This window comes from Globicephala melas, chromosome 13 (assembly GCF_963455315.2).
Source record: "Globicephala melas chromosome 13, mGloMel1.2, whole genome shotgun sequence".
Classification (NCBI taxonomy): Eukaryota; Metazoa; Chordata; class Mammalia; order Artiodactyla; family Delphinidae; genus Globicephala; species Globicephala melas.
In genome coordinates this window covers 16,932,532-16,955,786 of record NC_083326.1, presented here as the reverse complement: position 1 = coordinate 16,955,786, position 23,255 = coordinate 16,932,532, and the positions used below count along the sequence as shown (strand labels likewise).

Genomic DNA, 23,255 nt, shown 5'->3' with positions numbered 1-23,255 from the left:
TGTCTTACTTTGGCCAACAGAATGTGGCAGAAATGACAGCACACCAGTTCAAGCCTAGGTCTCAAAAAGCCTGATATGGTTTTGTTTGCTCTCAGAACCCAGGCACCACCATGAGAAGAAGGCCAGGGCAGCCTGCTGGGAGGATGAGGGACCGCGTGGACAGGGTTCAGTCCAGCCAGCCTTCCCGGAGCCAGTCAGCTTGCAGACTGCACGCAGGTCAGCAAGCCCAGCTGGGCTCCTCCAGGCCTAATGAACCAACCAAGCTGAGCCAACCCACAGGGCTGGGAGCTAAATCAATGGTGATTGTTTTAAACCACTGAGTTTTGGGGTAGCTTGTTACACAGCAAGAGCCCTCTTTTCCTTTGCCATAGGAAGGTTCCAATACCTCACATTCAAACTACTCTTTGTGCTTGCAGGCAGAGAGAAGAAATTAATTCTTCCTACTTCTGACAGCTGAATTAGGTGTGGGTAGAAAACACTAGACTCCGTTTCCGTTTCAACTCTTTCACTGCCTAGCCAACCTACATTTTAAAGAATTTTACTTATGAGATCAATGGTAGATATATTATTAAAAAAAGGCACTTTCTGTCCCAACTCTTGTTGAGGTTTCCACCAGTGACACCATATAACCAACATTTGATACCACAGTACATCATAGAGATCAGAAAGAAGTCAGATCATTATTTCACAAAAAGCTTTGTTTAAACAAGCCGTGAAAAAATTTTTTTATCATCAAATATGTTTAATAATCTCTTTATCACATTCCCCAGTTTTTCATTATTGTCTTCATTTCATTCTGTTTACATTTGTCATATACATCTCTATAATACACAGACACAGACCTATATTTGCTATATACCTCCTACCATTTAATTGTTTTTGGATCAATATAGAATTAGTAGGGATCAGCATGGGAAAGAATACTACCTTTTTCTGAAAGTAGATTCTTATGTATTTATTTAGCACTTTTTATTTAAGGATCTCAAAATACTTTAACATTCACTGTAGCATCCTTATGTTATCTCTAGTTTGGGAAAATGTCAAAAATTAGTGCCTTTTTATAGGAAAGAAAAGGAAAGTATTAGTGAGATGATGACAGTCACAGTAGAAACTTGGGTCTTTAGCTCAGCCTTCTCCTTTGTGAACTATACTTTGTTTAATATGTCAAAAGGTTTAACGGCTTCTTCCATTTTTATAACATCTCTCTTTGGATGGATGTGAACTAAAAGGGCAGCACAGACAGTAAATTCCCACCAACGGATCATCCTGGCAACACAGTTATTTCCTGCAGTTTTTCTTGTCAGCTAAGAAGCCCCATAAATTATAGAACCACCTCTGCTTCTCCATTAAAAGTCATAATTGATGGCTACTATTCTAGCATTTCCAAGAGACCTGCAACCGACAGGGAGAAACCAGTGATCAACGATCATTCATTCCCTTCAGCTGGGCATTTGTGGCCATTAAAGTCTGGACAGTGACTGCTATCACCACTCTTAAAACCAACCAGATCTGCAAAATTAATTTTAATGTGCTTAGATATTTTAACTTTAGTATTTGAGGAGAACAAATGCTCACTGGCCACAACAGATGAAACATCCTAGGTAATTCCTTTCACTCTGACTCACATTGTATGTTTCCTCACAAGAGCACTGATGCTAAGAGAAAAGCACCTCTATGATAAGTTTTCTTAAGTTCACAATATAAGGATTTGGGTTTTTAATGTAAACGCATGGAAAATAATAAGAATGTTTTCCACTTCTACAAGGCTAAATTACAGATACACGATTTTTTAGGAAGAAAATGGTGCCTACTGCCTGAACACATTTATGCTATTCTTGTTTAGAAAGAAAACAAATGCACAACTTTATTCTTCCTTTCTTGAACTTTCCTGGCACCTTCCTTTCACCGTGTGTGCAGGCCATCCCATGTCCTACTCATTTTCCACACCTTTTCCAGGGACACATCAAGAATAAGAATGCCAAGTGCAGCAACTTGGAATTTTGAGATTTAGTTTCCCAAGTACCTGAGTGCCTCTGCTGGGAAGGGTACTACATTCACCAGGGGGAAATGAACCATTTTGAGATGGAGTAAAGGAGGCAGACACGAATTGCAACCTAGTGCTGCCTAGAAATTGACACAAACTTAAAAAACATTCAGGGTGAAAATGGGATTTCCCCTTTTCCTTCCTTTAGAAAACTGAGAACTCAGAAAAGTTTTCGAAAGCTAAAAGTCCCTCCTCTTGTTCTCTGAGCCTCCCCCCAGGCTTCACATTTCTAGCCTTCTTCCAAAAGTGCTTAGTACAGACTCCTCACCTCTCCCCGCCCCCGCCATCACCAAAACACAGTCATCTACTTGTGAGAAGGGACCAAAAGAAAACATATAAAGAAGACCGTCACCCTTACGAGACCTTTCAAGAAAATCGTGAAATAGTAAAAAGAAAAAAGGGCGGACAATATCAAGAGAAACGTTATGAGAGACAGTGAAATACAAATATCAAACATGGAGGACGGGGTGGGGGAAGGGATACAGATCCAAATAGAACAGGACGGCCATAAAAACAGATGTCGTAAAGAGACAAACTACTGACGAACTAATAATGGGAGGTGGAAGTGGAAGAAGAAAAACTAGAAGGAGGTAAAAAGTGGAGTAACAGAAGAGAGCAACGTGTACCTGTGCAATTAGTAGACACGTGACCGTGGATGGAAGTGAGTAGTAATAACAAATGTACTTCTGTTTGCTTGTTTGTTTTTAAAGTCCCCGATTCTATTTAGAACAAGATGGATAAAGAACGTCCGGTCATTTGACGCAGGTGTACCGAACGGAGGGGCTCAACGGCACACCTCTGGGGCCACGGCCCCGCCCCATCCCAGGCCCCGCCCTCAGTCCCGCCCAGGCACGGGTGCGCGGCGGCGTCGTCAGCTGGGGACGCGGCTCCCGATGTGCGCGGCGCGGAGGGCGGGCTGGAAGGCCCGCAGCTCCGCGCCCGCCCGGCTGCAACCGCAGCGGGTTCTCGGCTGCTCAGCGCCGCGTCTCGGGCGCGCCGGCCTCGGCCTCCCCCTGCTCCTGCACCGGCCGCGAGGCCTTGTCGGGCCCGGGGGCGCCTCGCTCCTGCAGCCCCGGGCCCACCTCGAGGCCGGCGCACGTGTCCGGGAAGCGCGGCCCGAGGCCGGCGAACGAGTCGCAGCACGGCGGGCTCTCCTCCTGCACCGGGCGGCCCACCGGCTCCCCCGCGCAGCCGCCCGGCCCTGCCGGACCCTCTTGCGAGTTCTGACTGACGTAGACCACGATGATGTCGCCCTTGAAATTCATCACCTGCCCGCTGGAAATAAACGTGGAGTTACTGTTTCCAGTCACATTTCCTACAAGGGGAGAGGAAGAGAGAACACGCAGAGGGTGAGTCATCAGTTCTGGGCGAGAACTTGGTCTTGTGAGAGGAAAGTTTCCCAATGCATGGAGGGGCGCTGGCGCCCCGGCCCTCTCACGGGCGGCCCTTCCTCACCCACCCGTCCCCTAAAATGCATGGGGCACTCCCCGTGGTTCCTTCCTTTGCCGTCTCACCGGGCCTGACTGAGGTGGAGGAAGGAAAAAGGGAGGGAGAGAGAAAGAAGACGAGGGAAGAGAAGCAAGACAGTGGGCCATCCTCAGGTTTTGTCGTTGGCCACAATGACCTCGGGGGACACTGGCAGGAGAGCCCGCCCGCATCGCAGAATCACGGACGGGATTCAGATGTTGCAAAAGGGTGTGCGCACGTGATGGATAACGCAGCAAACACAGCCAGTGGTTCGGCAATGGTCAAATGCATCAGGAAGGGAAGCAAAGGCTGGAGCGAAGGTTGCGGCCTGTTAGGACCCTGGAGCCCACAGCAGCTCAGCCTCCTCTCTGACCAGACTCTTTCACATCTTTTCACCCTCCCTGGAGAGGTCCCTAAGCTCAGCCCTGGTGGGCCATGGGGCCACCCGGGCTCAGTATTTAGCAGAAATTAATTTCCTTAACATTTTTTCAAACTCCTAGAAAAAAGAGAGATTCACAAGACTAAAGTAAAATGGAGAAAAGCCAACCAACCAAACAAAAACAATCTTACAAATCACTCTTTCCTTCGATCCCTGGGAGGTGTTTTGTCCTCAGGGGGTTCTGTCATCACTTTTTGTGGGTGACTGGATTTAGCCAGCCTTTAATTAGTGGGCCTTTTGAAAAACAAATAGAAAGTTCAACAAATGTTAGGAAACCTACTACCTCTTATTCTCCTATGTCAAAGACTGATGCTCTACAAATGACGCAGGTGAAAATAAATGCCACAAACCAAGCAGATGCAGAAATGCCCCAACACTCAGCATCACCAGCAGAATCTTTCAGTCTGACCAGGGAAGGTGAACATAAAAACAGTGCCTCACTATTAACCTCATCTTTTTTTTTTCTTCTCTGTTGTGACAAAGCTTAATAATAACTTATACAAATAAACTCGTTTCTGTCATTACTCTCCATGAAGAGATTTCTCCCAAATGTGGAAGGCATATTTTGGATGGTCTCACTGAAATACCAACAGCATACAGGAAATACCAGGAGCCTTCCCTGCACCCACAGGGTACCTTCAGAGATCCTGAGACAAGCACAGTGGCCCATTACAGGGATTTCAATGAAAATAGAGATTTCAAATATGAGCAACAAGTTGAAAGTCACAAGGGAGGATTTGTGACTCACGCTCCTTCTCCCGTTGGCAGTTGTATTGGGGGTGTTCCTAGATGGGTGGTGGCAGGGATTTATTTGCCTATTAATTCCCCCAAGCGACTTGGGCAAGTACAGCTAGTATTCCATTCACTAACTAGTCAGATTGACCCATGTTCTCCATTCCCTCTAAAATACACAGACATGATCCCACAATCCCATTCCTGGGCATATATCCAGAGAAAACTATGGTTGGAAAGGATACATGCACCCCAATGTTCATTGCAGTGCTGTTTACAAGAGCCAAGACATGGAAACAACCTAAATGTCCGTCAACAGATGAATGGATAAAGAAAATCCATTGTGGTACATATATACAACAGAATATTACTCAGCCATTAAAAAGAATGAAATAATGCCATTTGCAGCAACATGGATGGACCTAGAGATTATCATACTAAGTGAAGTTAAATGAACTTGTTTACAAAACAGAAATAGACTCAGACTTAGAAAACAAACTTAAGGTTACCAAAGGGGAAAGGTGGAGAGGGGGATAAATTGGGGGTTTGGGATTGACATATACACACTACTACATTTAAAATAGATAACCAACAGAGACCTGTATAGCATATGTAACTCTACTCAACGTTCGCAATAACCTAAATTGGGAAAGAATTTGAAAAAGAATAGATATATGTATAACTGAATCACTTTGCTGTACACCTGAAACTAACACAACATTGTGAATCAACTATCCTCCAATATAAAATAAAAATTTTTTAAAAACATAGGTGTTCATAACATCGAGCATACTCTATGCTACAGGTCTACTCTCTATTATGCCTATGTCTTTCTGCTCTCACCAGTTACCAAGTTAGTTCTTAAGTCTGTTTTTAACTAGTTGAACCTATTAGGAAATCTAATGAAATACAAGTGTACCTTGTCTTCTTGCTCTTGGGTTTATTGTGCTTTGAAAATACTGCGTTTTTTACAAGTTGAAGGTCTGTGGCAACCCTGCATTGTCAGATGATGGTTAGCATTTTTGGCAATAAAGTTTTTTTTTGTTTTTTTGCGGTACGCGGGCCTCTCACTGTTGGGGCCTCCCCTGTTGCGGAGCACAGCCTCCGGATGCGCAGGCTCAGCGGCCATGGCTCACGGGCCCAGCCGCTCCGCAGCACGTGGGATCTTCCCAGACCGGGGCACGAACCCGTGTCCCCTACATCGGCAGGCGGACTCTCAACCACTGCGCCACCAGGGAAGCCCGGCAATAAAGTATTTTTAAACTGAGTATGTACATTATTTTTTTAGACATGCCATTGCACACTTAATAGACTACAGTATAGTGTAAACATAACTTTATATGCACTGGGAAACCAAAAAAATTCGTGTGACTCACTTTATTGTGGTGTTTGCTTTATTGCGGTGGTCTGGAACTGAACCTGCAGTATCTCCAAGGTCTGTCTTTATGTAAAGTTGCGAAATGTAAGTAAGTGTGAAAAAAAGGCAAATGTTTCTAAGAAAACAATGCTTTGCAAGGACCCAAATAAATGTGAGCCACTAAACGCAAAACGAAAGACATCAGCAAGCTGCTGGACTGGTGTGTGGTGGTGTGGACAAGGCAGCTGTTAAAAGAAAAAATGAAAAAGACTTTAAAAATGCAGAAGGAGTTTGCATTCAGACTCGCTACGCCTGGAAGTTAAGATGGTGTGGTTAACGTGAAAAAGGCTCAGGAAACTATATTCAGCCAACACATATGTCCCTATAGTAAAAAATCAATGTGTGAATGCAAGTTATATGTTTTAAGTTTAAAAAGATGTTGAAGAGGTGAACTTGTAAATGACTTTTTCAAGTAACTCAACAACTGCTAACTGAGAGCTGATATAAGGTCTCTACTGTAGCAGCAGCAGCATGCATGAGCGTAATAACTAACACAGGAGAAGTCTTCCTAGTTGAGGGATCACTAGTTAACAGAAAAAGTCAAAGTGAGAAATCAAAAATAATATGTGTGTACCATAAACCATATTCCAATTTAAAATGTACTGTTTAAAAATAAAAAATAAAAAAATACCATGGTTATTTAATAAGAGCAGCAAATTTAAGTTGCTTCAAAGTATGATTTTTTTCTTGGTATAATTCCTTTAGCTTTTTATTATTACAACATTGAAGAACAACATGGTTCTGTTGTTTCTCAGTATCTTGTAAACCTACACACAGGGCAGTGCTAGCCACTGCGTGATTGATTTATGGTCTTGAATTTAATATCTTTTTTGTCCTCTTCATATGGATTTATCTATTTATGTCATGGTATATATAATTTCTCCATCATTTAAAATTTTATTTTCCAACAAATCATCATCATGCCTCCATTGTTGTTTACCTTCCTCATCAGAATCTTCAGTTTGTCTGAACTCAGATAAAAACCCATTTTTTTTTAAACCATTATCTTACACATCAAGATTTTGTGTTAAACTTTTCTTCTTAAGAATTTCATTCCAGGGGACTTCCCTGGCAGTCCAGTGGTTAAGACTCCACGCTTCCAACATAAGGGGCATGGGTTTGATCCCTGGTCAGGGAACTAAGATCCCACATGCCATGCAGCCAAAAAACCAAAAAAAAAAAATGAAATTTCATTCCATGCCTTTACCTCATGGTCAACAATATATTTCTGATATATTCTATAGGATCGATATCCTTATTTTCTATTTTTTTTCCGAAATGGAACTCAAACCCTTTTTCCTAAGAAATATATTTAAACATTTCATAATTCTTCGATCCACAGACTGGATCAAGAGTATTATTCTTGCGGGGGGCACAGTAGGGAGGGGAGGACCAAAAAAAGGCCTTTCAACTCCTGACAAATAGGATGTAAAGAAAAGCTACCTAGAAAGAGTATGAGATTCTCAATTTTATTCTTCATGTGTTTCTTCATCGAAAGTACAATTAATGACAAAAACTACCTTCGATCAAGTCCAAGTCTGTTCCATTCACACTGACTTTTATGAGAGTAGTAAACTGGTACAGACAAAACTTTAAAAAGCTCTACTTATTTGCCAGTAACAGTAAGTGACAGCAGAGCCATCTTCAGGGGCATGTGACTTGTGCAGTCGCACAGGGCCCTGTGCTCAGAAGGGCCCCGTGCTTGTTTAACGTTCTGTTGTCATCATCTTGAAATTCTTACTAATTTTTGCACAAGGAGCTTCATATATTCACTTTTCACTGGGCTCTGGAAACTTTGTAGCAGATGGCAGACAGCTATAAGGAGTGCTGCTCTGTTTCCCCCTCCCCCCCCTCACTGATACTCTAATTTAATGCTACTATTTTTGGAGGTAACATCTTATAAGTTGGACATGTTTCAATATTGCAGACACATTTGCCGATCTAATTTTCTCTACTGATAAAGAACTCAACGTTCGGTAAAACTCTGAGTTGCAGAGGCTACCCACCGGTGCTCCTAAAACGTGGACTCTATGATATGTTTCCCTGGTGTTCAAGCCACTTGCCACCTGCTATAAAACTTTCAACACCCACTTTCTGATAGAGAACTGAGGCTTGTCCCTTTGAGAAAAGGTCTGCTGACTGTATCAGTTATACCTGTCAGGCTTTGCCTCCGATCTCGTTTTGGTTTCTTTAAAGTGAGATGAGAACCAAGCCAGCTGCCAAGCAGTCTAAGTGCAGAATCCTTCTAGAGTTTTATTGCCTCAACCTTTCATCACCTCACCCTCTCAACTTCAACAGCAAAAAGATTTTAGCAGCTCATTCTCTGAATCTTCCTGAAGCACTTAATAGTTCATAGAAATAATTCTCATGCTTATCAACTTCATTTTTTCTTTTTTAACCAGTTAATGCAACAGTTAAAGTTTTAAATTACAACAGGATCAGCTCACACTCATAAGACTGGGCAGATCTATGGATTTTAGTAAGCGCGGCCATTCTCTGGGCGGGAGCAGAAGGTCCGGGGTGTCCTAGAGTGACCCATTAGTTGTGAGTAATCAGTGTGCTGTCGGCTTCCGTCAGGTCACTCTACAGAGGTTAGGGGGATGTGGGCTAATCTATGGTTAAGTGAAGCTAGATTAAGATTAAGCTAGATCGCTATTATAATACTAATAGTGATGGAACCCCTCAAATCCAGAATTTACTGCGTGCTCCCTCTGTGCCAGGCTGGCTGCATTACAAACACCAGCTCGCAGTTCCTCCGCATGTGAGCATTCCAGGCTTGCTTCTTTTTCCCCCTCTACTGACTGACATGGCTTCAGGGATGAAAGCTGTCCAGGCTTCTTTCTCCAGCCTCATCACAATACAGACTCACCTGCAAGTAATCTACTAACATCCATGGCATCCTAGTCTCACCTGTCTCAACTTCAATAGCAAAGAGGTTTTAGCAGCTTAGAGTGGTGTTTCACTCTCTGAAGAGCATGACTGGTGACTAAAAGGGTGGTGGTTTCAGTGGCTGCCCGAGTACAGGAGGGACAGAAATGGGGTTGGGACAGAGGAGAGTGCAGGACCCTGAAAGCTCTGGTCCTGCCCTGGCTCGGCCTCCACTAGCTGTGGAGTTGGGACAAACTACCTAACAACACGGTCTGCTCTTTATGAAATGAGCATCAATTTTCAAGCCCAGCTAGCCTGGCAGCGTGCAGCCGCCCAGACCAGGCATATGATAAATGAATGAATAAATGAATGTGTGAATAGCCAGCAGGATGGCATAAGGTCAGACGAGACAGTGGATTTGAAAATGCTTGGGAAATAGCACAGAATTTCTCATAGGTGCAATGCTGGCATTATTACTCCCAGAATGTAATGTTTGTGCTCATGCAACTCCCCAGGTAACGAGATTCAGGAAACGTACTGAGCGGTCATGTTATCTTTCCACCCCTGTCTTGTTGAAGGACTTCAAAATACCTTGAAGACTGAAAGGGCACTTACCTCTAGCAATCTAACCAACTTTTCTTTTCTTTGCTGAAATAATCCATCATTCTGACTGTCTCTGGTTTGAACACTCATCTATGTAATTCTACACAAATCCCCCACCATCTCATTTCTCATCGTGCAAGTCAGCAGCTAGTTGAATGTAGCACTAGAGTAGGTCAAGGTTTTGAATGAGCTGGTAATATCCTTACCCTGTATTACGCCTCAGTCCTGAACTGTCCTTGTTTACAAACAATCGTTCCTTGAAATCAGCTTTCTGCCTTTCAGAGGGTTTTACACGGTTGCGTGAACGGACCTGAGAGGGCAAGGCCCTGGGATGGCAAGTCAAAAGGACCCCATGTCAGCAAGGTGGGTGCTGCGGGCCCCCTCATCAGCATGGTTGCCGGGGTTTCCGCAGTTGGTACATGCCCAGAAGGGGTAGCCCTCTCCACTGAGAGCCAAGGAAACCCCAGGACGTTCTGATGTCAGGGGAGACCTTCTCCCTTGCTGGTGGCTGGTTAAGGGGGGGAATGTGGAAAGGGAGGGATGGGGTGCATGAGGCTTGTCCAAGATGCCTTAAGAAGGCTCAAGGCTTTCATAGGTCCCATTAGTCCACAGACCTCTGGGAATACGAGCAAAGCCAGGCCCGTCACTTCCCTCTTCCCTACTCTCCGGAGCTGGCTTTTCGCCAGCTTTCCCCAGCAAGCTGCCTCTGGCATTTATTTTAGTTTTATTTTACTTTCAAAAAAAGATGGGGTTGGAGGCATGTGGAAGAAAGAGCTTTCCTTCCAAAAGAACCGGTGACAGTGAAAACAGTAACTTCCTGAGACAACTGGCAGAAGAAAGGGGACTCAGAGGTCAAAGTAGCCATCACCTCCTGCACAGACACTAGCGCCCCTTCCCATGGAGTCTTCTGGGCCTGGCCTGGCCACTGCCCTGCGCTCAGCCTGAGAAGCCAATGATCCCAGCCCGAGTTTGCCCTTATTCTACAGCACACTGAGGATTCTCCAGCGCATGGTAAACAAATGAAATCAGCAACATTGGCACTGATTTATGGGGAGACAGTGCCATGGTTGAAGGCATAGGCTTCAGAATCAGAGAGCTGAGTCATGGTTTCATCGCTGACTCGCTGTGTGGTCCTGGGCGAGGAACTTGCCCATAGGATTCCTGTGAGGAAGTGGGAAGGTAATACCTACACGAAGCACTTAGCCAGCACCTGGTAACTAATACCTACAATGTCATTGATAAAAATGCAACCTTCAGGATGTCAGAACAGGCTTAAAGTGTCTCTGAACACAAGGGGATTGATAGACTTCTATGTGAAGGCTACCCAAAAGGATGATTTGAGAATTAGCATGACATGAGGGTTTTTATTAAATTAGAAAATCTGAAGAGTTTCTAACATTTAAAATGGGTTGGTTGGCTTAACATGAATATTTAACGTGACTTACCTAGAAGAATTTTCAGGTCACCTGAGAGAGTTAAAAATAGCATTTTAAGTCAACAGAAACAATGAATAAATGAAGTATCTCATCATGACCAGAAAGATGTTTATAGTTTGCTAAGTCCCTGCTTTGCATAGCAGGCCCCGTGGAATCCCTATTTCTCCGGCAGAGAGAACAAAATTCCTTTTAAGAACTCAATCCTTGACACAATTTACATTTTTTAAGCAAGGTAATGCATACTTGTCTTCTCAAAGGCTTATTATGTTGTTTAAAATGTACGTATGAATATTAAATCACAAGAACTATAGCAAATAATATCACCCAATTGTCATGTAGATTTTCTTCCAAGGAAAAGAACTAAAAATATACACAAATCCACTCAAATTACCCAGGCTATATTGGGTTCTTTTGGAATTTTTTAAAAACTTATTTTATATTTAACCCATATGCTTCTCATGTGATTTTCCTTTTTATGGAAATGCAAGATCTGTTTCAGGCATTTGGAAGAAACTGGGTCTATGATGATATGGGAAGGGAAACAGTATTTAATAGTTCCATTCTGAATCATGCTTGAAAATTACTTAGAATGGCTGACAAATGAAACCCTTCCAAAATTAGAAGAGAAGGAAGGGAAGTAGGGCTAAACTAAAAGATATAGTGAACAAATTTTTCTTATATTTTGAAATAATGCATTGACCTTTAGCATCAATGAATGCTGAATTTTATTACCAAATAACTGAATTAAAAAATATTTTTAACTTATAGAATCTGTGAGCTAATACCTGCCCTTATGATACTTAGCTAAAAGTCAAACCCAAGTTAGTGGATGGCATTGCAACAGGAGAGAGAAGAAAGTTAGAAACAGAGGACTATCCTTTGCTCAGGGGGTGGGGAGGAAGGGGAAGAAAACTGAGGTAAGAGAACGTTTATCTGTCTTTCAGGATGGAAGTGGATGGTCAAGAATAGTCATTTCAGGACGGGGTGGGGCCCAGGGATGGGAGACCAAGGGTGGGGGATGTGGGAGTCAGGCATGTACCCTAATCCTCCAGTGCCCTTGGCTCCCAGGCATTAGCCTAGGTACGTCTATGCCACTTGGATGGACCAGCGCATCCTTTTTTCTGCCATCTCTGCCTCCTCTGCCCAGGACACCTAAGTCTGCCCAGGACAGCTAGCGGCCATCCTTCCATCCCCTACCTGGCCCCCTGCTCCCCTGAACAGACCGAAGAGGTAGGAGGCTGAGAGTGAGTTAGGGAACAAACAGGAAGCTATGGGCTCTTATTCCTTTAGTTATTCATGACTGGATGGATGGAGGAATGAATGAATGAATGAATGAGCTTATGAACATTTATTCATTTATACTGTGAATAAGCTGCCATAGGAGAGACTAGAAGATCGGGAGTGGTGAAGGTCACGGCAATTCCTACCAACTAACTGTTCGTGGCTGCCTGAAGATGGCTGTTGATAAAGGTGTGAGTGTGCTGGGCTCGGTGAGGAAGATGCCAAGACGAATTACGAGGGGCTGCTGAGGAAGGGGAGAGTGGCCACCCAGGCAGCCAACGCGCATCCCTGGTTTAGGAAGCAGCATTTGAGCTGGGACTTGAAGGTCAGGAGGAGCTGGGTGCTCTGGAAAAGGGGACCGTGCGGGGACAGGGTGGCCACACCTGGGGAGGCCTGTTACAGTGCAGAAGCCGGAAAGTGAGAGATTCCCACTAAACATGGCTGAGGCTGGCGTTGGCCAGACTTAGGTGGGTGAGCAGGTGAAGAGGCTGCAGGTTAGGCGGGCTGGCCATGGAGGGCATTGCTTTCTCAAATTATTGATTCTTTTTGTGTTGTCCATTCCCTAGCACCAATCCCTACTTGTTTTCCAAGCTTTTCCAAGTCTCCGTGTCTCAGTGGACCCTCAATAAAGATTTGATAGAGAATCATGTAGCTGGTGCTCATGAAGAATCGTTGTGGGCCCTGGGAACAAACACCTCTCTCCAGTTCAGAAGTGTCTGAACCAATTAAGTGATCTCAGGAGCCAGAAGCAAGTCACAGGCCAACTAGTGATACATTAATCATAAGAAGTTGTTTCTTCACGTGACATCATTTTCTAGATACAGAATTCTCCAAACTCCAGGTGAAAGGGCTTAAAACCAAGGTAACCACCGTCATGTCATCAGGATAATTTAAGATGTAAATCAAGACATGGTTACGCAAAACAAAACCACAAGTATGTTTTCCCCTTTCATTGGTTTTTGCTGATAACCCTCCTTGTGCTTTAAGAGCTGTGACACTGCTAACACCGACTTAGCGTCGGGTATTATTTTTGAAAGATAGGCTTGTGGAGCTGTTTGAAGAACAATCATCCTCTTCAAAAGGAAGCTGGGTGCAAAGGAGATACTTTTCCCTACTTAGGTGGCGCCCAACCCTGTCATTTCTGCAGAAACCACTTGATTTGGTTGTAAGTTTTTTTCTTCTTAAATACTCACATATAAAAATCCAAAAGCCAATAAAAAGGTCACCTCCCTCAAGTCCTGAGAGCACAGTGGCTTTCAAGAGATCATGTAGAATTAACCCCACCCAAGCTCCATCCTCTTTCACACATTTTATAGAAGATAAACTATGACCAAAAAAAAGCAATAATGAGAAAGTGCTATTTTGACCAGGAATCAGAAGGCCTGTTTATGTAGAAGTAATTATGGAGAGACCTGCACAGCCTCAAAAATCAGCCTGGCGGCTGCTACTCCTCAAGCAAACATGAATTTGGCCCCTTGCTGGCAACTCTCTACGGGTGTTTTACACGGCTGAGCACCAGATCAAGACAGGAAAAGCAGTGTCAACTTTTTGCAGATTAATACCACTTAGTTGATGACATGCTTTTTTTTTTTTTTTCTTCTTCTTCTTTCCATGCCTAGATGTTTAGTGCTGGAGAAAAAAAAAAGATAAAAAAAGCAGAGATGGGCACTGCTTTAACTCCTTATAGGAGAGCTCGGATCCGCCTTTTTGGTTTCCTGACACAACGAAAACATTGATCTCCTTCACTTTGGCCAGTGCTGTTCTTCCAAGAACTGCTGCTGCCTTTCACACAGCAGCAAACATCACCTTCCTGATGTTAGCAACTGAAAAACAGGTCTGTCCCCTGGCAGCGTCACAAGACGTGGCAGCTGCCAAACTGAGGTTCCGCCTCCCTCCTCCCCACACCCCCAAATACTCGTGTTCTCTCTGTGTGTGCAACCAGTGGGAAGAAAATTAACCCGTAGAAAAGAAAGAGAACAATACAAACGAACCATAGAGCCAAACTTTTAGACACGGAAATTACTTAAAATCTTTGAAAAAATAAGTTGAGGTCTTCTGGAGGAAAAACACATCAGTTCTTTGGAAAATATCCCCAAGCCCACCTCCTCCTTTCAGTTGGACTGAGAACTGAGAGAGAATTTACACCTCAGTGAATCTGTGTAGTTGTGGCAAAACCACAGACCTTGGAGAACAGATTCAAATTCATTGTTCTACCCAATGAGGCAGGAGCCACCATTAGCATGGGGCAAAACAGTCTCCATTTAGGGCCCGACTGAGCTACCTCACGGTTATAAAACAATTCAAAGACCAGCTGCTAGACCCAGTGGCGGTCTAACTAAAGAGGCAGGAAAGAAAAAGAAAAAGCATCCCAGGATAAAGGTGGTCCATGAACGGGCTTTGTGGTTTTAGAGTTTGGGAAGATTCTGTGAAGCCCCTTAAGTAGTACATATGCATATATTCATTTTTCTGGAGAGAGGGTCTATAGCTTTCAGAAAATTCTCAGAGATCCCTGACCACCCCCTTCCCATAATACAGCAAATAATCCCCGGAACCAGAGAAAGCCCTCACCATCAGCAGAAAAGTTCCCTGTAACTACATAATAAAACAGAGGATTGTTCTACCTTCGCAGAAAAGTTATAATGTTACAACTGGTGGGCTATTCACGCTCAAGCAGTGGTGCAGCAATAAATCTCTATAATGATTTTAAATTGTAAAGCCATCCTCCTGGTTCCATAAATATATCCTATGCAGTGTTTATAAAAGGGGCTTCTCATAAAAAGCATCAAAGGACAGCCACTGCCTCATTAATCCGGCCCAGAATCAACAAGCTACACTCAATAAATATTAATTAATCAACGATTAACTAAACAATTTTGTTTCTTGTCCTGAAATTTATAACAGCTTTTTTAGGGGGAAATTTGAGGCCTAGGTCGCTTTATAGAAAAAACCCAAACCCGGAAATCTGAGGGAACGCCTTGCCTTCAGCCAGTCCTGTGGTCAATGTTGGCATTGTCTTCAGGGGTCAATGCGGGGATTTGAGGTCTAATCCCATTGTGAGAAGCCTGAATGCAAAAGGGCATGGGGCACGTATAAACCAAGAGAGAGAGCCCCAGGGGTACAATCCACAAACCCAACATGTGGACTGACTCAAAACCCAGCCTGTAAAGAGGCTTATCAGGAGGAAATTCTCGAGCTGAACTTTTCCCACGTTACTGTCCCTCTTTCCTGAACGGCACATGACACTTGTCCCCAGATACTGCACAGAGACCAGGCCTTTTTGCTCAGAAGGGAGAAAGCAGCAGAGTCACTTACCTGATGCAGGTGGCTGCTCACCGGAAGGGCCTCCAGAGCCAGGACCTCCTCTCGTGGAGCTGGGAAGCCGTGCTTCAGCCCCATCCGTGGGCTGGCCTCCCGCCTCTGCCCCATCAGCTGCTTCGGGAGGAAGGCCCATGCCATAGGCGCTCTGGGGCAAGGGTCCACTTTGGGGGCAACCCATCAGGGGTTGCCGGTCCTCCCCAGCAGGGCTCCTGCAGCCTGCACAGCCATCTGCAGAGTTGGCGCTGGCTGCCCAGTGGGGGCAATTGCCACCCTCCACTTCTCTTTGCAAGTACTTTTCGGAGGACATAGGAATCCAGTCAGTCCTGCACAGAGGCTCGGCGAAGTGGCAGCTTTCGGAATCCACCAAGCTCTCTGTCCCAGTGAAGCACTGGCTTAGACTGTCATTCTCTCCCACCTCCAGGGGTTCAGGGAAAGGCGGTGTGGATGTGCTTCCAGGCTGAGTGAAGAATAATATAGAGTCTGGGGTCCGGGGGGGCCTGTCCACGTATTCGTCTTCCGTGGGAATCTGCCTGAAGGGGTCCCCCTCAATCTCGCTGACCAGGGTGAGCATCCCGGCATCTTCTCCCAGCACACAGGGACCGCCACCTGCACACGCACCTCCACTGTCAGGACAGCACATATCTTCAGAAAACATCTTCTGTTCCAGAGTCAGCAGTAAGACACCCTCACAGATTTCACGCTGACTAGGGGCTTCCACACGAGTGCAGCTAAGATTGCTGCCTGAGGACTCCTGCTGATTCAAATTCAGAAGGCAGAGCATTAATCCAGCGATGTTAGAACATGGGTCTGCTAAACGTGGCTGAAAATGGTGCTTAGAGTAATTATTTCCACCATAACAAGTACAGATGGAATACTCACTATGTCGCTTTATTTGGGTTATTTAAGATTAGGGGGTGGGGAGAACCCTCAGATAGAGTACAACCAGAATCAGATGAATCTAACTGCATTTCCAATGGGATAGCATGTTTACACTGAAGCCAGGGGGAGAGCTGACCCAAATAACTTTAGAACACAGGATTTTGCCTATACCCTCAATCTAAATTTTTAAAAAACCCTGTAAACAAATATTGAACTCTGGTTAGTAGCTTTGCTTTTCGCTGTGGTATGGCTTAGGGATTCTGAAACTACTTTCTGTGTATTCTGGAACTGAGTAAATATACTGAGAATAATCGGAGCTGGGTTTCTTACTGCTGGAGAAGGGAAGATTCAAATACAGCTAAAGAAAGACTACAATAAATCCTGTAGTGTTGGGACCAGAATCGGAGAAATCAGTATGAGCTCAAGGTTTACAATTTGTATGTCTTTAGGGACTTCCCTGGTGGCACAGTGGTTAAGAATCCGCCTGCCAATGCAGTGGACACAGGTTTGAGCCCTGGTCCGGGAAGATCCCACATGCCACAGAGCAACTAAGCCCCTGCGCCACAACTACTGAGGTCGCAAGCCACAACTACTGACGGCCGCGTGCCTAGAGCCCGTGCTCCGCAACAAGAGAAGCCACCACAATGAGAAGCCCGAGCACCGCAACGAAGAGTAACGCCCCCTCGCCGCAACTAGAGAAAGCTTGCATGCAGCAACGAAGACCCAACACAGCCAAAAATAAAAAAAAAAAAATTTTAAAAATGTATATATCTTTATACCTAAGAACCTAGACCTAAAGGATATAATGGGATAATTAATGAAATTTTAAGATCAAATGTAAATTATTGATATATAATAGTATTGTACCACTACTAAATTTTTTGATTTTGATAAAGGTACTATGGTTATATAAGAGAATGTCCTGGTTCTTAAGAAATTCACATGAGTATTTAAGGGTAGAGGAACATGATGTCTGCCACACACTCTAAAATGGTTCAAGAGGGCTTCCCTGGTAGCACAGTGGTTAAGAATCCACCTGCCAATGCAGGGGACACAGGTTCGAGCCCTGGTCCGGGAAGATCCCACATGCCGGGGAGCAAGTAAGTCCATGCGCCACAGCTACTGAGACTGTGCTCTAGAGCCCGTGAGCAACAGCTACTGAAGCCCGCACGCCTAGAGCCCGTGCTCTGCAACAAGAGAATCCACCGCAATGAGAAGGCCGTGCACCACAACGAAGAGTAGCCCCCACTAGCCATAACTAGAGAAAGCCGTGCGCAGCAACAAAGACCCAACGCAGCCAAAAAATAAATAAATTAAATAAATAAACTTTAAAAAAATGGTTCAAGAGAAAAAATATACATATGCATATACAAACGTACAGATAGCAAATAATAAAGCAATGTGAAAATATAAACAATCGGTGGATCTGAGTATAGGGCAGGTGGAAGTTTTTTGTACTATCTCACTGCTTTCCTACAATTCTAAAGTTATACCAAAATTAAAAGCCACCAAAATAACTACAGAGTACAGGAATGTGACTGCTCTTCCCTCCTAGGAATCTGTCCTAGGCAATAGAGATTGGCACTAAAATAATAATATAAATAATACATGGGCAGAGAGATGACAGAAATGGAATGAAATACAAAGAAAACAGCATTTAGGATGAGCACTGACTTGGGCTTTGGGTTACTCTGTGGGGATCAGTCCTGGGATTTGAGGTTCCATCCTCTCAACGAAGTACCCATTCACAATTTGACTCAATATTTGACTAATAATAGTTATATCAGCCAATTTTTTTTTTTTTTTTGGCCTCGTGCACTCGGCTTTGTGGGATCTTAGTTCCCCGACCAGGCATGGAACCCGGGCCCTGACAGTGAAAGCGCCGAGTCCTAACCACTGGACCATCAGGGAATTCCCCCAAATTGTTAACAGTACTTAAAGGAGGCACTTAAGACTTTTAAATTTACCTTATTTCCACTTAGGCGGCCGCAAGCTTCATTGACCCAGTGCCACAAATTAGCTAGAAAAACAAAGTAAGGATAAGCGCTTCATATTATTATTTCCTATTTCTAATTCAGTATTATTGACCACTATGTCAGATCAATATTGTCTTTAAACAAAATCGTCTGCAAATCTGAGAGTGAAACATTTAAAGGAAAATCAACCAATTTAAAGACTAAAGCCATCTTCCTCCTCCTATTAAACACAGAAATTTTTGATCTATGTAAAGTCAAACATGATGCCCTAATGTTCCATTGAATACCTTCAGGCACATCTGAGGGCTGTCAGAGCTGCTGTTTTGACTATAGACATTCTCATGCCCTTAGCAATTTTTCTTTGACTATTAGGGACCCTGTTAGGTATTGTAGGGGAACAAAGGTGACGTGGGTCTAGGGGACTTAGCACAAATATATGTATGATAAAAGTAAAGTGCATGCCAGAATGCTGTGTCAGGCCCCACTGAATTCCAGCGGGCCCCGAATCCTTTTCCCCTACACCCTGCTGCTTCTCAGAAGAAAGAAGAATATGTTCTGTGGCATGTACAAAGTATATCTTCCTTAACTTTTTAAAATAGAACTGATGAAACTTAAAAGGTCAAATCTATGAATTAAAAAAATCTATGAATGTATATAATACAAAGATAAAATTTTTTCCCACCTCCACTGAATATCTGATGTTGAATTCACTATAAAGACTAAAGCTAAGAGGTGGTCCATTTTCCACTGGATGATAATGACGTCATCATAATAGGTAATGATGCCTCTATGTGACCTTGCCTGGTCTATTTAACCTCTCTGAGCCTCAGTTTCCACATCATAAAACGGGGGAAATAATAATGCCTCCCTCTCAGTGCTGCTGTGGAGACTTAGGACACATAAAATATGGAGAGCAGTGTTGGCACATGATAAATATTTAATATGTCAGTGACGACTATCATCATTATTATTTGTGCTTATTTTCTATCACTTTAAAATTATATAAAAATAAAGATACTCCAAATAAAAGGAAAGTTGCAGCTCTTTCCTTTTAGGGATCAGGACTAGACAATTACAGATGATACTAAAAATAACATTTGTACACAGAGGTGGTAATTACTCATAACTACTATGATAATCTCTCTCCTGGTTGACTGCAAAAGCCCTCCTTACTGGTGGGTCTGCATCCACTCTTTCTGTACCCCCCAAATTTGTTTTAATTACTAAAATAGCCAAATACGAAAACCACAGGGTTGTTCTGCCTCCCTCTGCTCAGGATGGGAGCACATTTCTTAGCAGTTTCATGTCACACTGGTTCTGACTTTCTGCTCCAGCTGCGCTAACCTTCCAATCCCCCCAACTTGTTCTGCTCCCTCCAATCATGCAATTCTCTTTGCATGGAATGCTTTTGATTCTCCTTAGCTCCCCTTGGGCTAGTTCATTGCAACTTGTCTTTCAGATCTCAGGTCCCCTGCCTCCGCCCTGGGAGGCCCTGGCCGAACCTGAGGCTGGACAGACAACTCTGTCACCCCTGGAGCTCTTGCACCTCCCTTTCCACACTCAGCCTCATTCTATGGGCCAATCCCTGCCTTGCTCACAGAGAAGCTTCTTCCATGAGGGCACTGGCTCTGTTTGTGTTGCTCAGTATTGAGACCCCAGTGTCTGTTCAGTCCCTGGTGGCCAAAAAACATGTGTTGAATGAAGGGATGATGAGAAAGCTGACAGTCACACATCCCGACTCAGTGACGGGCAGGCCCATTGCCTTTGCCATTGGTAAGATATGGCCAAAAGAGATTATCACAGAGAAAAAAACTAAAGAATAAAATACTGGGAGTCTGTTTATCTCATGAAAACATGGCTATATGAGTGAGCAATCCATCAGCATCTCTGAACATGCATTATTCAAATCCCCAGTTCCGATGCTGGGGAGGTGACGTTGCATTAAATAACAATATTCAATAATGATAGACTTTTTAAAAAGTTAATTCTAACTTTTCCTCTTCAAATACTCTCTGCTTAACACTGGCATCGTCAGTCACCATCTTCCCTCTTTAATCTTTTGATTGCCCAGTGTTACATTAGGCAATGGAATGTTAATGCAAATACTAAGATATGCAGGATTTCATGAAGTCTATGGATGTGACTGTGAGAGAACTGATGGAATCACAGCAAAGCAGAGGTGGACAAAACAAGTGAGCAACTGAAAATGGGAAAGGATGGTGAGACCACAGGTGCTTCAAAAGACAATGATGTGCACTAGGTTTAGGAAATGTAGTGGAGCCTTGAACAGTTTCTTAAAAATTATACTTTGTAGCTTTGTAGTATAAAAGTCAAACAGGATGTGATGTTAAAAGACACTATCAAACAATTTTTTTTTTGTGGAAAAACTATTCCCAATAAACAAGACGACACTTGATTATTCATTCTAAGAATGAGCACCTGCATTTTACTGAATATAAGACCACTTATTTTCAGAATTTTAAATTCACCTATCAGGGTAACACCCCAGTCAAAACTTTCCATCTGTCATTTACCTGAACATTTTGTCTCTGTTTTAATTAAGTAATTAATTAAATTTAAGTAATTAAAAATGTTTGTGTTCTAGGATAAATGCAACCTCTGTATATCTGACACTATATAATCTATACAACAGTCATTGGTTTCCTGCACCTAGAATATTTTTGTTTGCATATACATAAACAGGCACAATGGATTTTTGTTCGTTTGTTTGTTTTGCCAGAGAACAATGAATTAGGTATAAAGCGTGTGTCACCTTAGTTTAAACAGATCACCAGAGGCAGTCGGAGGGCAGTATACGCCTCTTCAAAGCATACACCTAGAAATGTATCTATTGGCTTTAAGATTCATTTTCAAAACCCACCATAGACACAATACCTGTTAGTGCTTTCCCTTTTTTCCTATAGTAAACACCAAAGATGACAGCAGCAACTAATGCCACAGATATGAAGAGAAGCAGAATAATTAAACTGGGCAAGTAAATCTGTGGTTCTGTGTTGGAAGAAAATGAGAAAAATGGCATTAAAGACTGTTTATTTTTACTTTCTCCATTTAAAAACATAACCCTGGGCTTCCCTGGTGGCGCAGTGGTTGAGAGTCCGCCTGCCGATGCAGGGGATGCTGGTTCGTGCCCCGGTCCGGGAAGATCCCACATGCCGCGGAGCGGCTGGGCCCGTGAGCCATGGCCGCTGAGCCTGCGCGTCCGAAGCCTGTGCTCCGCAACGGGAGAGGCCACAACAGTGAGAGGGCCGCATAACCACCCCCCCCAAAAAAAACAACAACCCCCCCCAAAAAACCCATAACCCTTTCAATCAAACCCCAGAATCAAGGGTGTTGGTGTGAAATAAGAACAACAGGAAGGTCCCCGGCCCTGACTGTAGGTTTGTCAGGAAGAGCTCCCGCTCAGAAGGGTGAAATCGACAATGCAGCCCGGTCCTGCCGGCTGCCATATCTCTGCGGGGCCAGCCCAGGACCATATTTAAATGCTTCTACTTTAGAACAACTCTAATAGGGACGAGCACACCATCCATCATCTTTGTTTACCTACAGAACACTTCACTCTGTCTAGGTGGATGGGCCCTGGAGGCAAAAGGAAGCCCCTTATCAAATCTCTTTCCAAATAACATGGCACCAGGGTTTTTCTGGTCATGAGAACAGAACCACAGCCACCCTGCAAAGTGTTTCAGGTACTTCATCTACAACACAGTGTGGACTCAACCATTTGTTTCATCTCCCCTTGATCACTTAAATGCTAGTACCTTTATATTATAAGCTCTTGGTTTACATGACCTGGTTTCCGGACTCTTGCTTTTCCTCTCCTTCTGTCTTTTTTTTTTTTTTTTTGGCTGCATTGCTGCTGCACGCGGGCTTTCTCTAGTTGCAGCGAGCGGGGGCTACTCTTCGTTGCAGTGCGTGGGCTTCTCATTGCCGTGGCTTCTCTTGTTGCAGAGCTTGGGCTCTAGGTGCACAGGCTTCAGTAGTTGTGGCACACGGGCTCAGTAGCTGTGGCTCACAGGCTCTAGAGTGCAGGCTCAGTAGTTGTGGCGCACGGGCTTAGTTGCTCCGTGGTATGTGGGATCTTCCCGGACCAGGCTTGAACCCGTGTCTCCTGCATTGGCAGGAGGATTCTCAACCATTGCGCCACCAGGGAAGTCCTCTCCTTCTGTTTTTTTTAAGACAGTTTTTTATTCCCTCAGTTATTCTGAATGTCCTCTTAATGGTCTTTATAAATGCTGCTCTGACCGTGCAATTCCTTACCCAGAACGCTTTGATGTTCTCCCATTTGCCAAAATGTCAAAGCTAAGGCCTTGATTTTCTTAGTCAATGTTCATCAACCCCATCGCTCTGTGGCCTAGGTTCTCTTGCCTCATTAGAAAGGTTTTCTTGCCACTTATGTCTCCTCCTGTGCTGTGATACACGGACCCACCTTCACAGCATCTCGCTCACCTGGGTAAGCAGCTTCCGCCATTAACTGTCAACTTTCTGTCAATCATTGAAAACTGTACTTGAGATTGATTTGATCCACAGGATGTTCCAGAAATAATGATAACTATCTTCTAACAAGTTGTTAACTCTGGCTGGTGACCAAAATCTCCCATAGGTACCCTACTGTGACCACTGTGACCACCACCATCCTATCACATTTGGGCATTTTAATTTATGTTTGCACCTCAGTTTTCTTTCTTGTTTTGGCATATACGAATAAATTACTAGTTATCCATTCCTTTTTTTGGCACATACGAATAAATTACTAGTTATCCATTCCACAGTAGAAAAT

At 43.8% G+C, this 23,255-nt stretch overlaps 1 protein-coding gene across 1 annotated transcript in view; it reads right to left on the bottom strand.

Annotated features, from left to right (window-relative positions):
- Positions 1-3,018: 3,018 nt before the first annotated feature.
- TNFRSF11A (TNF receptor superfamily member 11a) overlaps positions 3,019-23,255 on the bottom strand; it is a 56,683-nt gene continuing 36,446 nt past the window's right edge. Inside the window, exons 7-10 of the mRNA XM_030868113.2 lie at positions 21,356-21,469; positions 18,452-18,504; positions 15,600-16,359; positions 3,019-3,359 (exon numbers count right to left, since the gene is read on the bottom strand). Coding sequence (XP_030723973.2) covers positions 3,019-3,359; positions 15,600-16,359; positions 18,452-18,504; positions 21,356-21,469 — 1,268 coding nt within the window. The remainder of the gene's footprint in view (positions 3,360-15,599; positions 16,360-18,451; positions 18,505-21,355; positions 21,470-23,255) is intronic.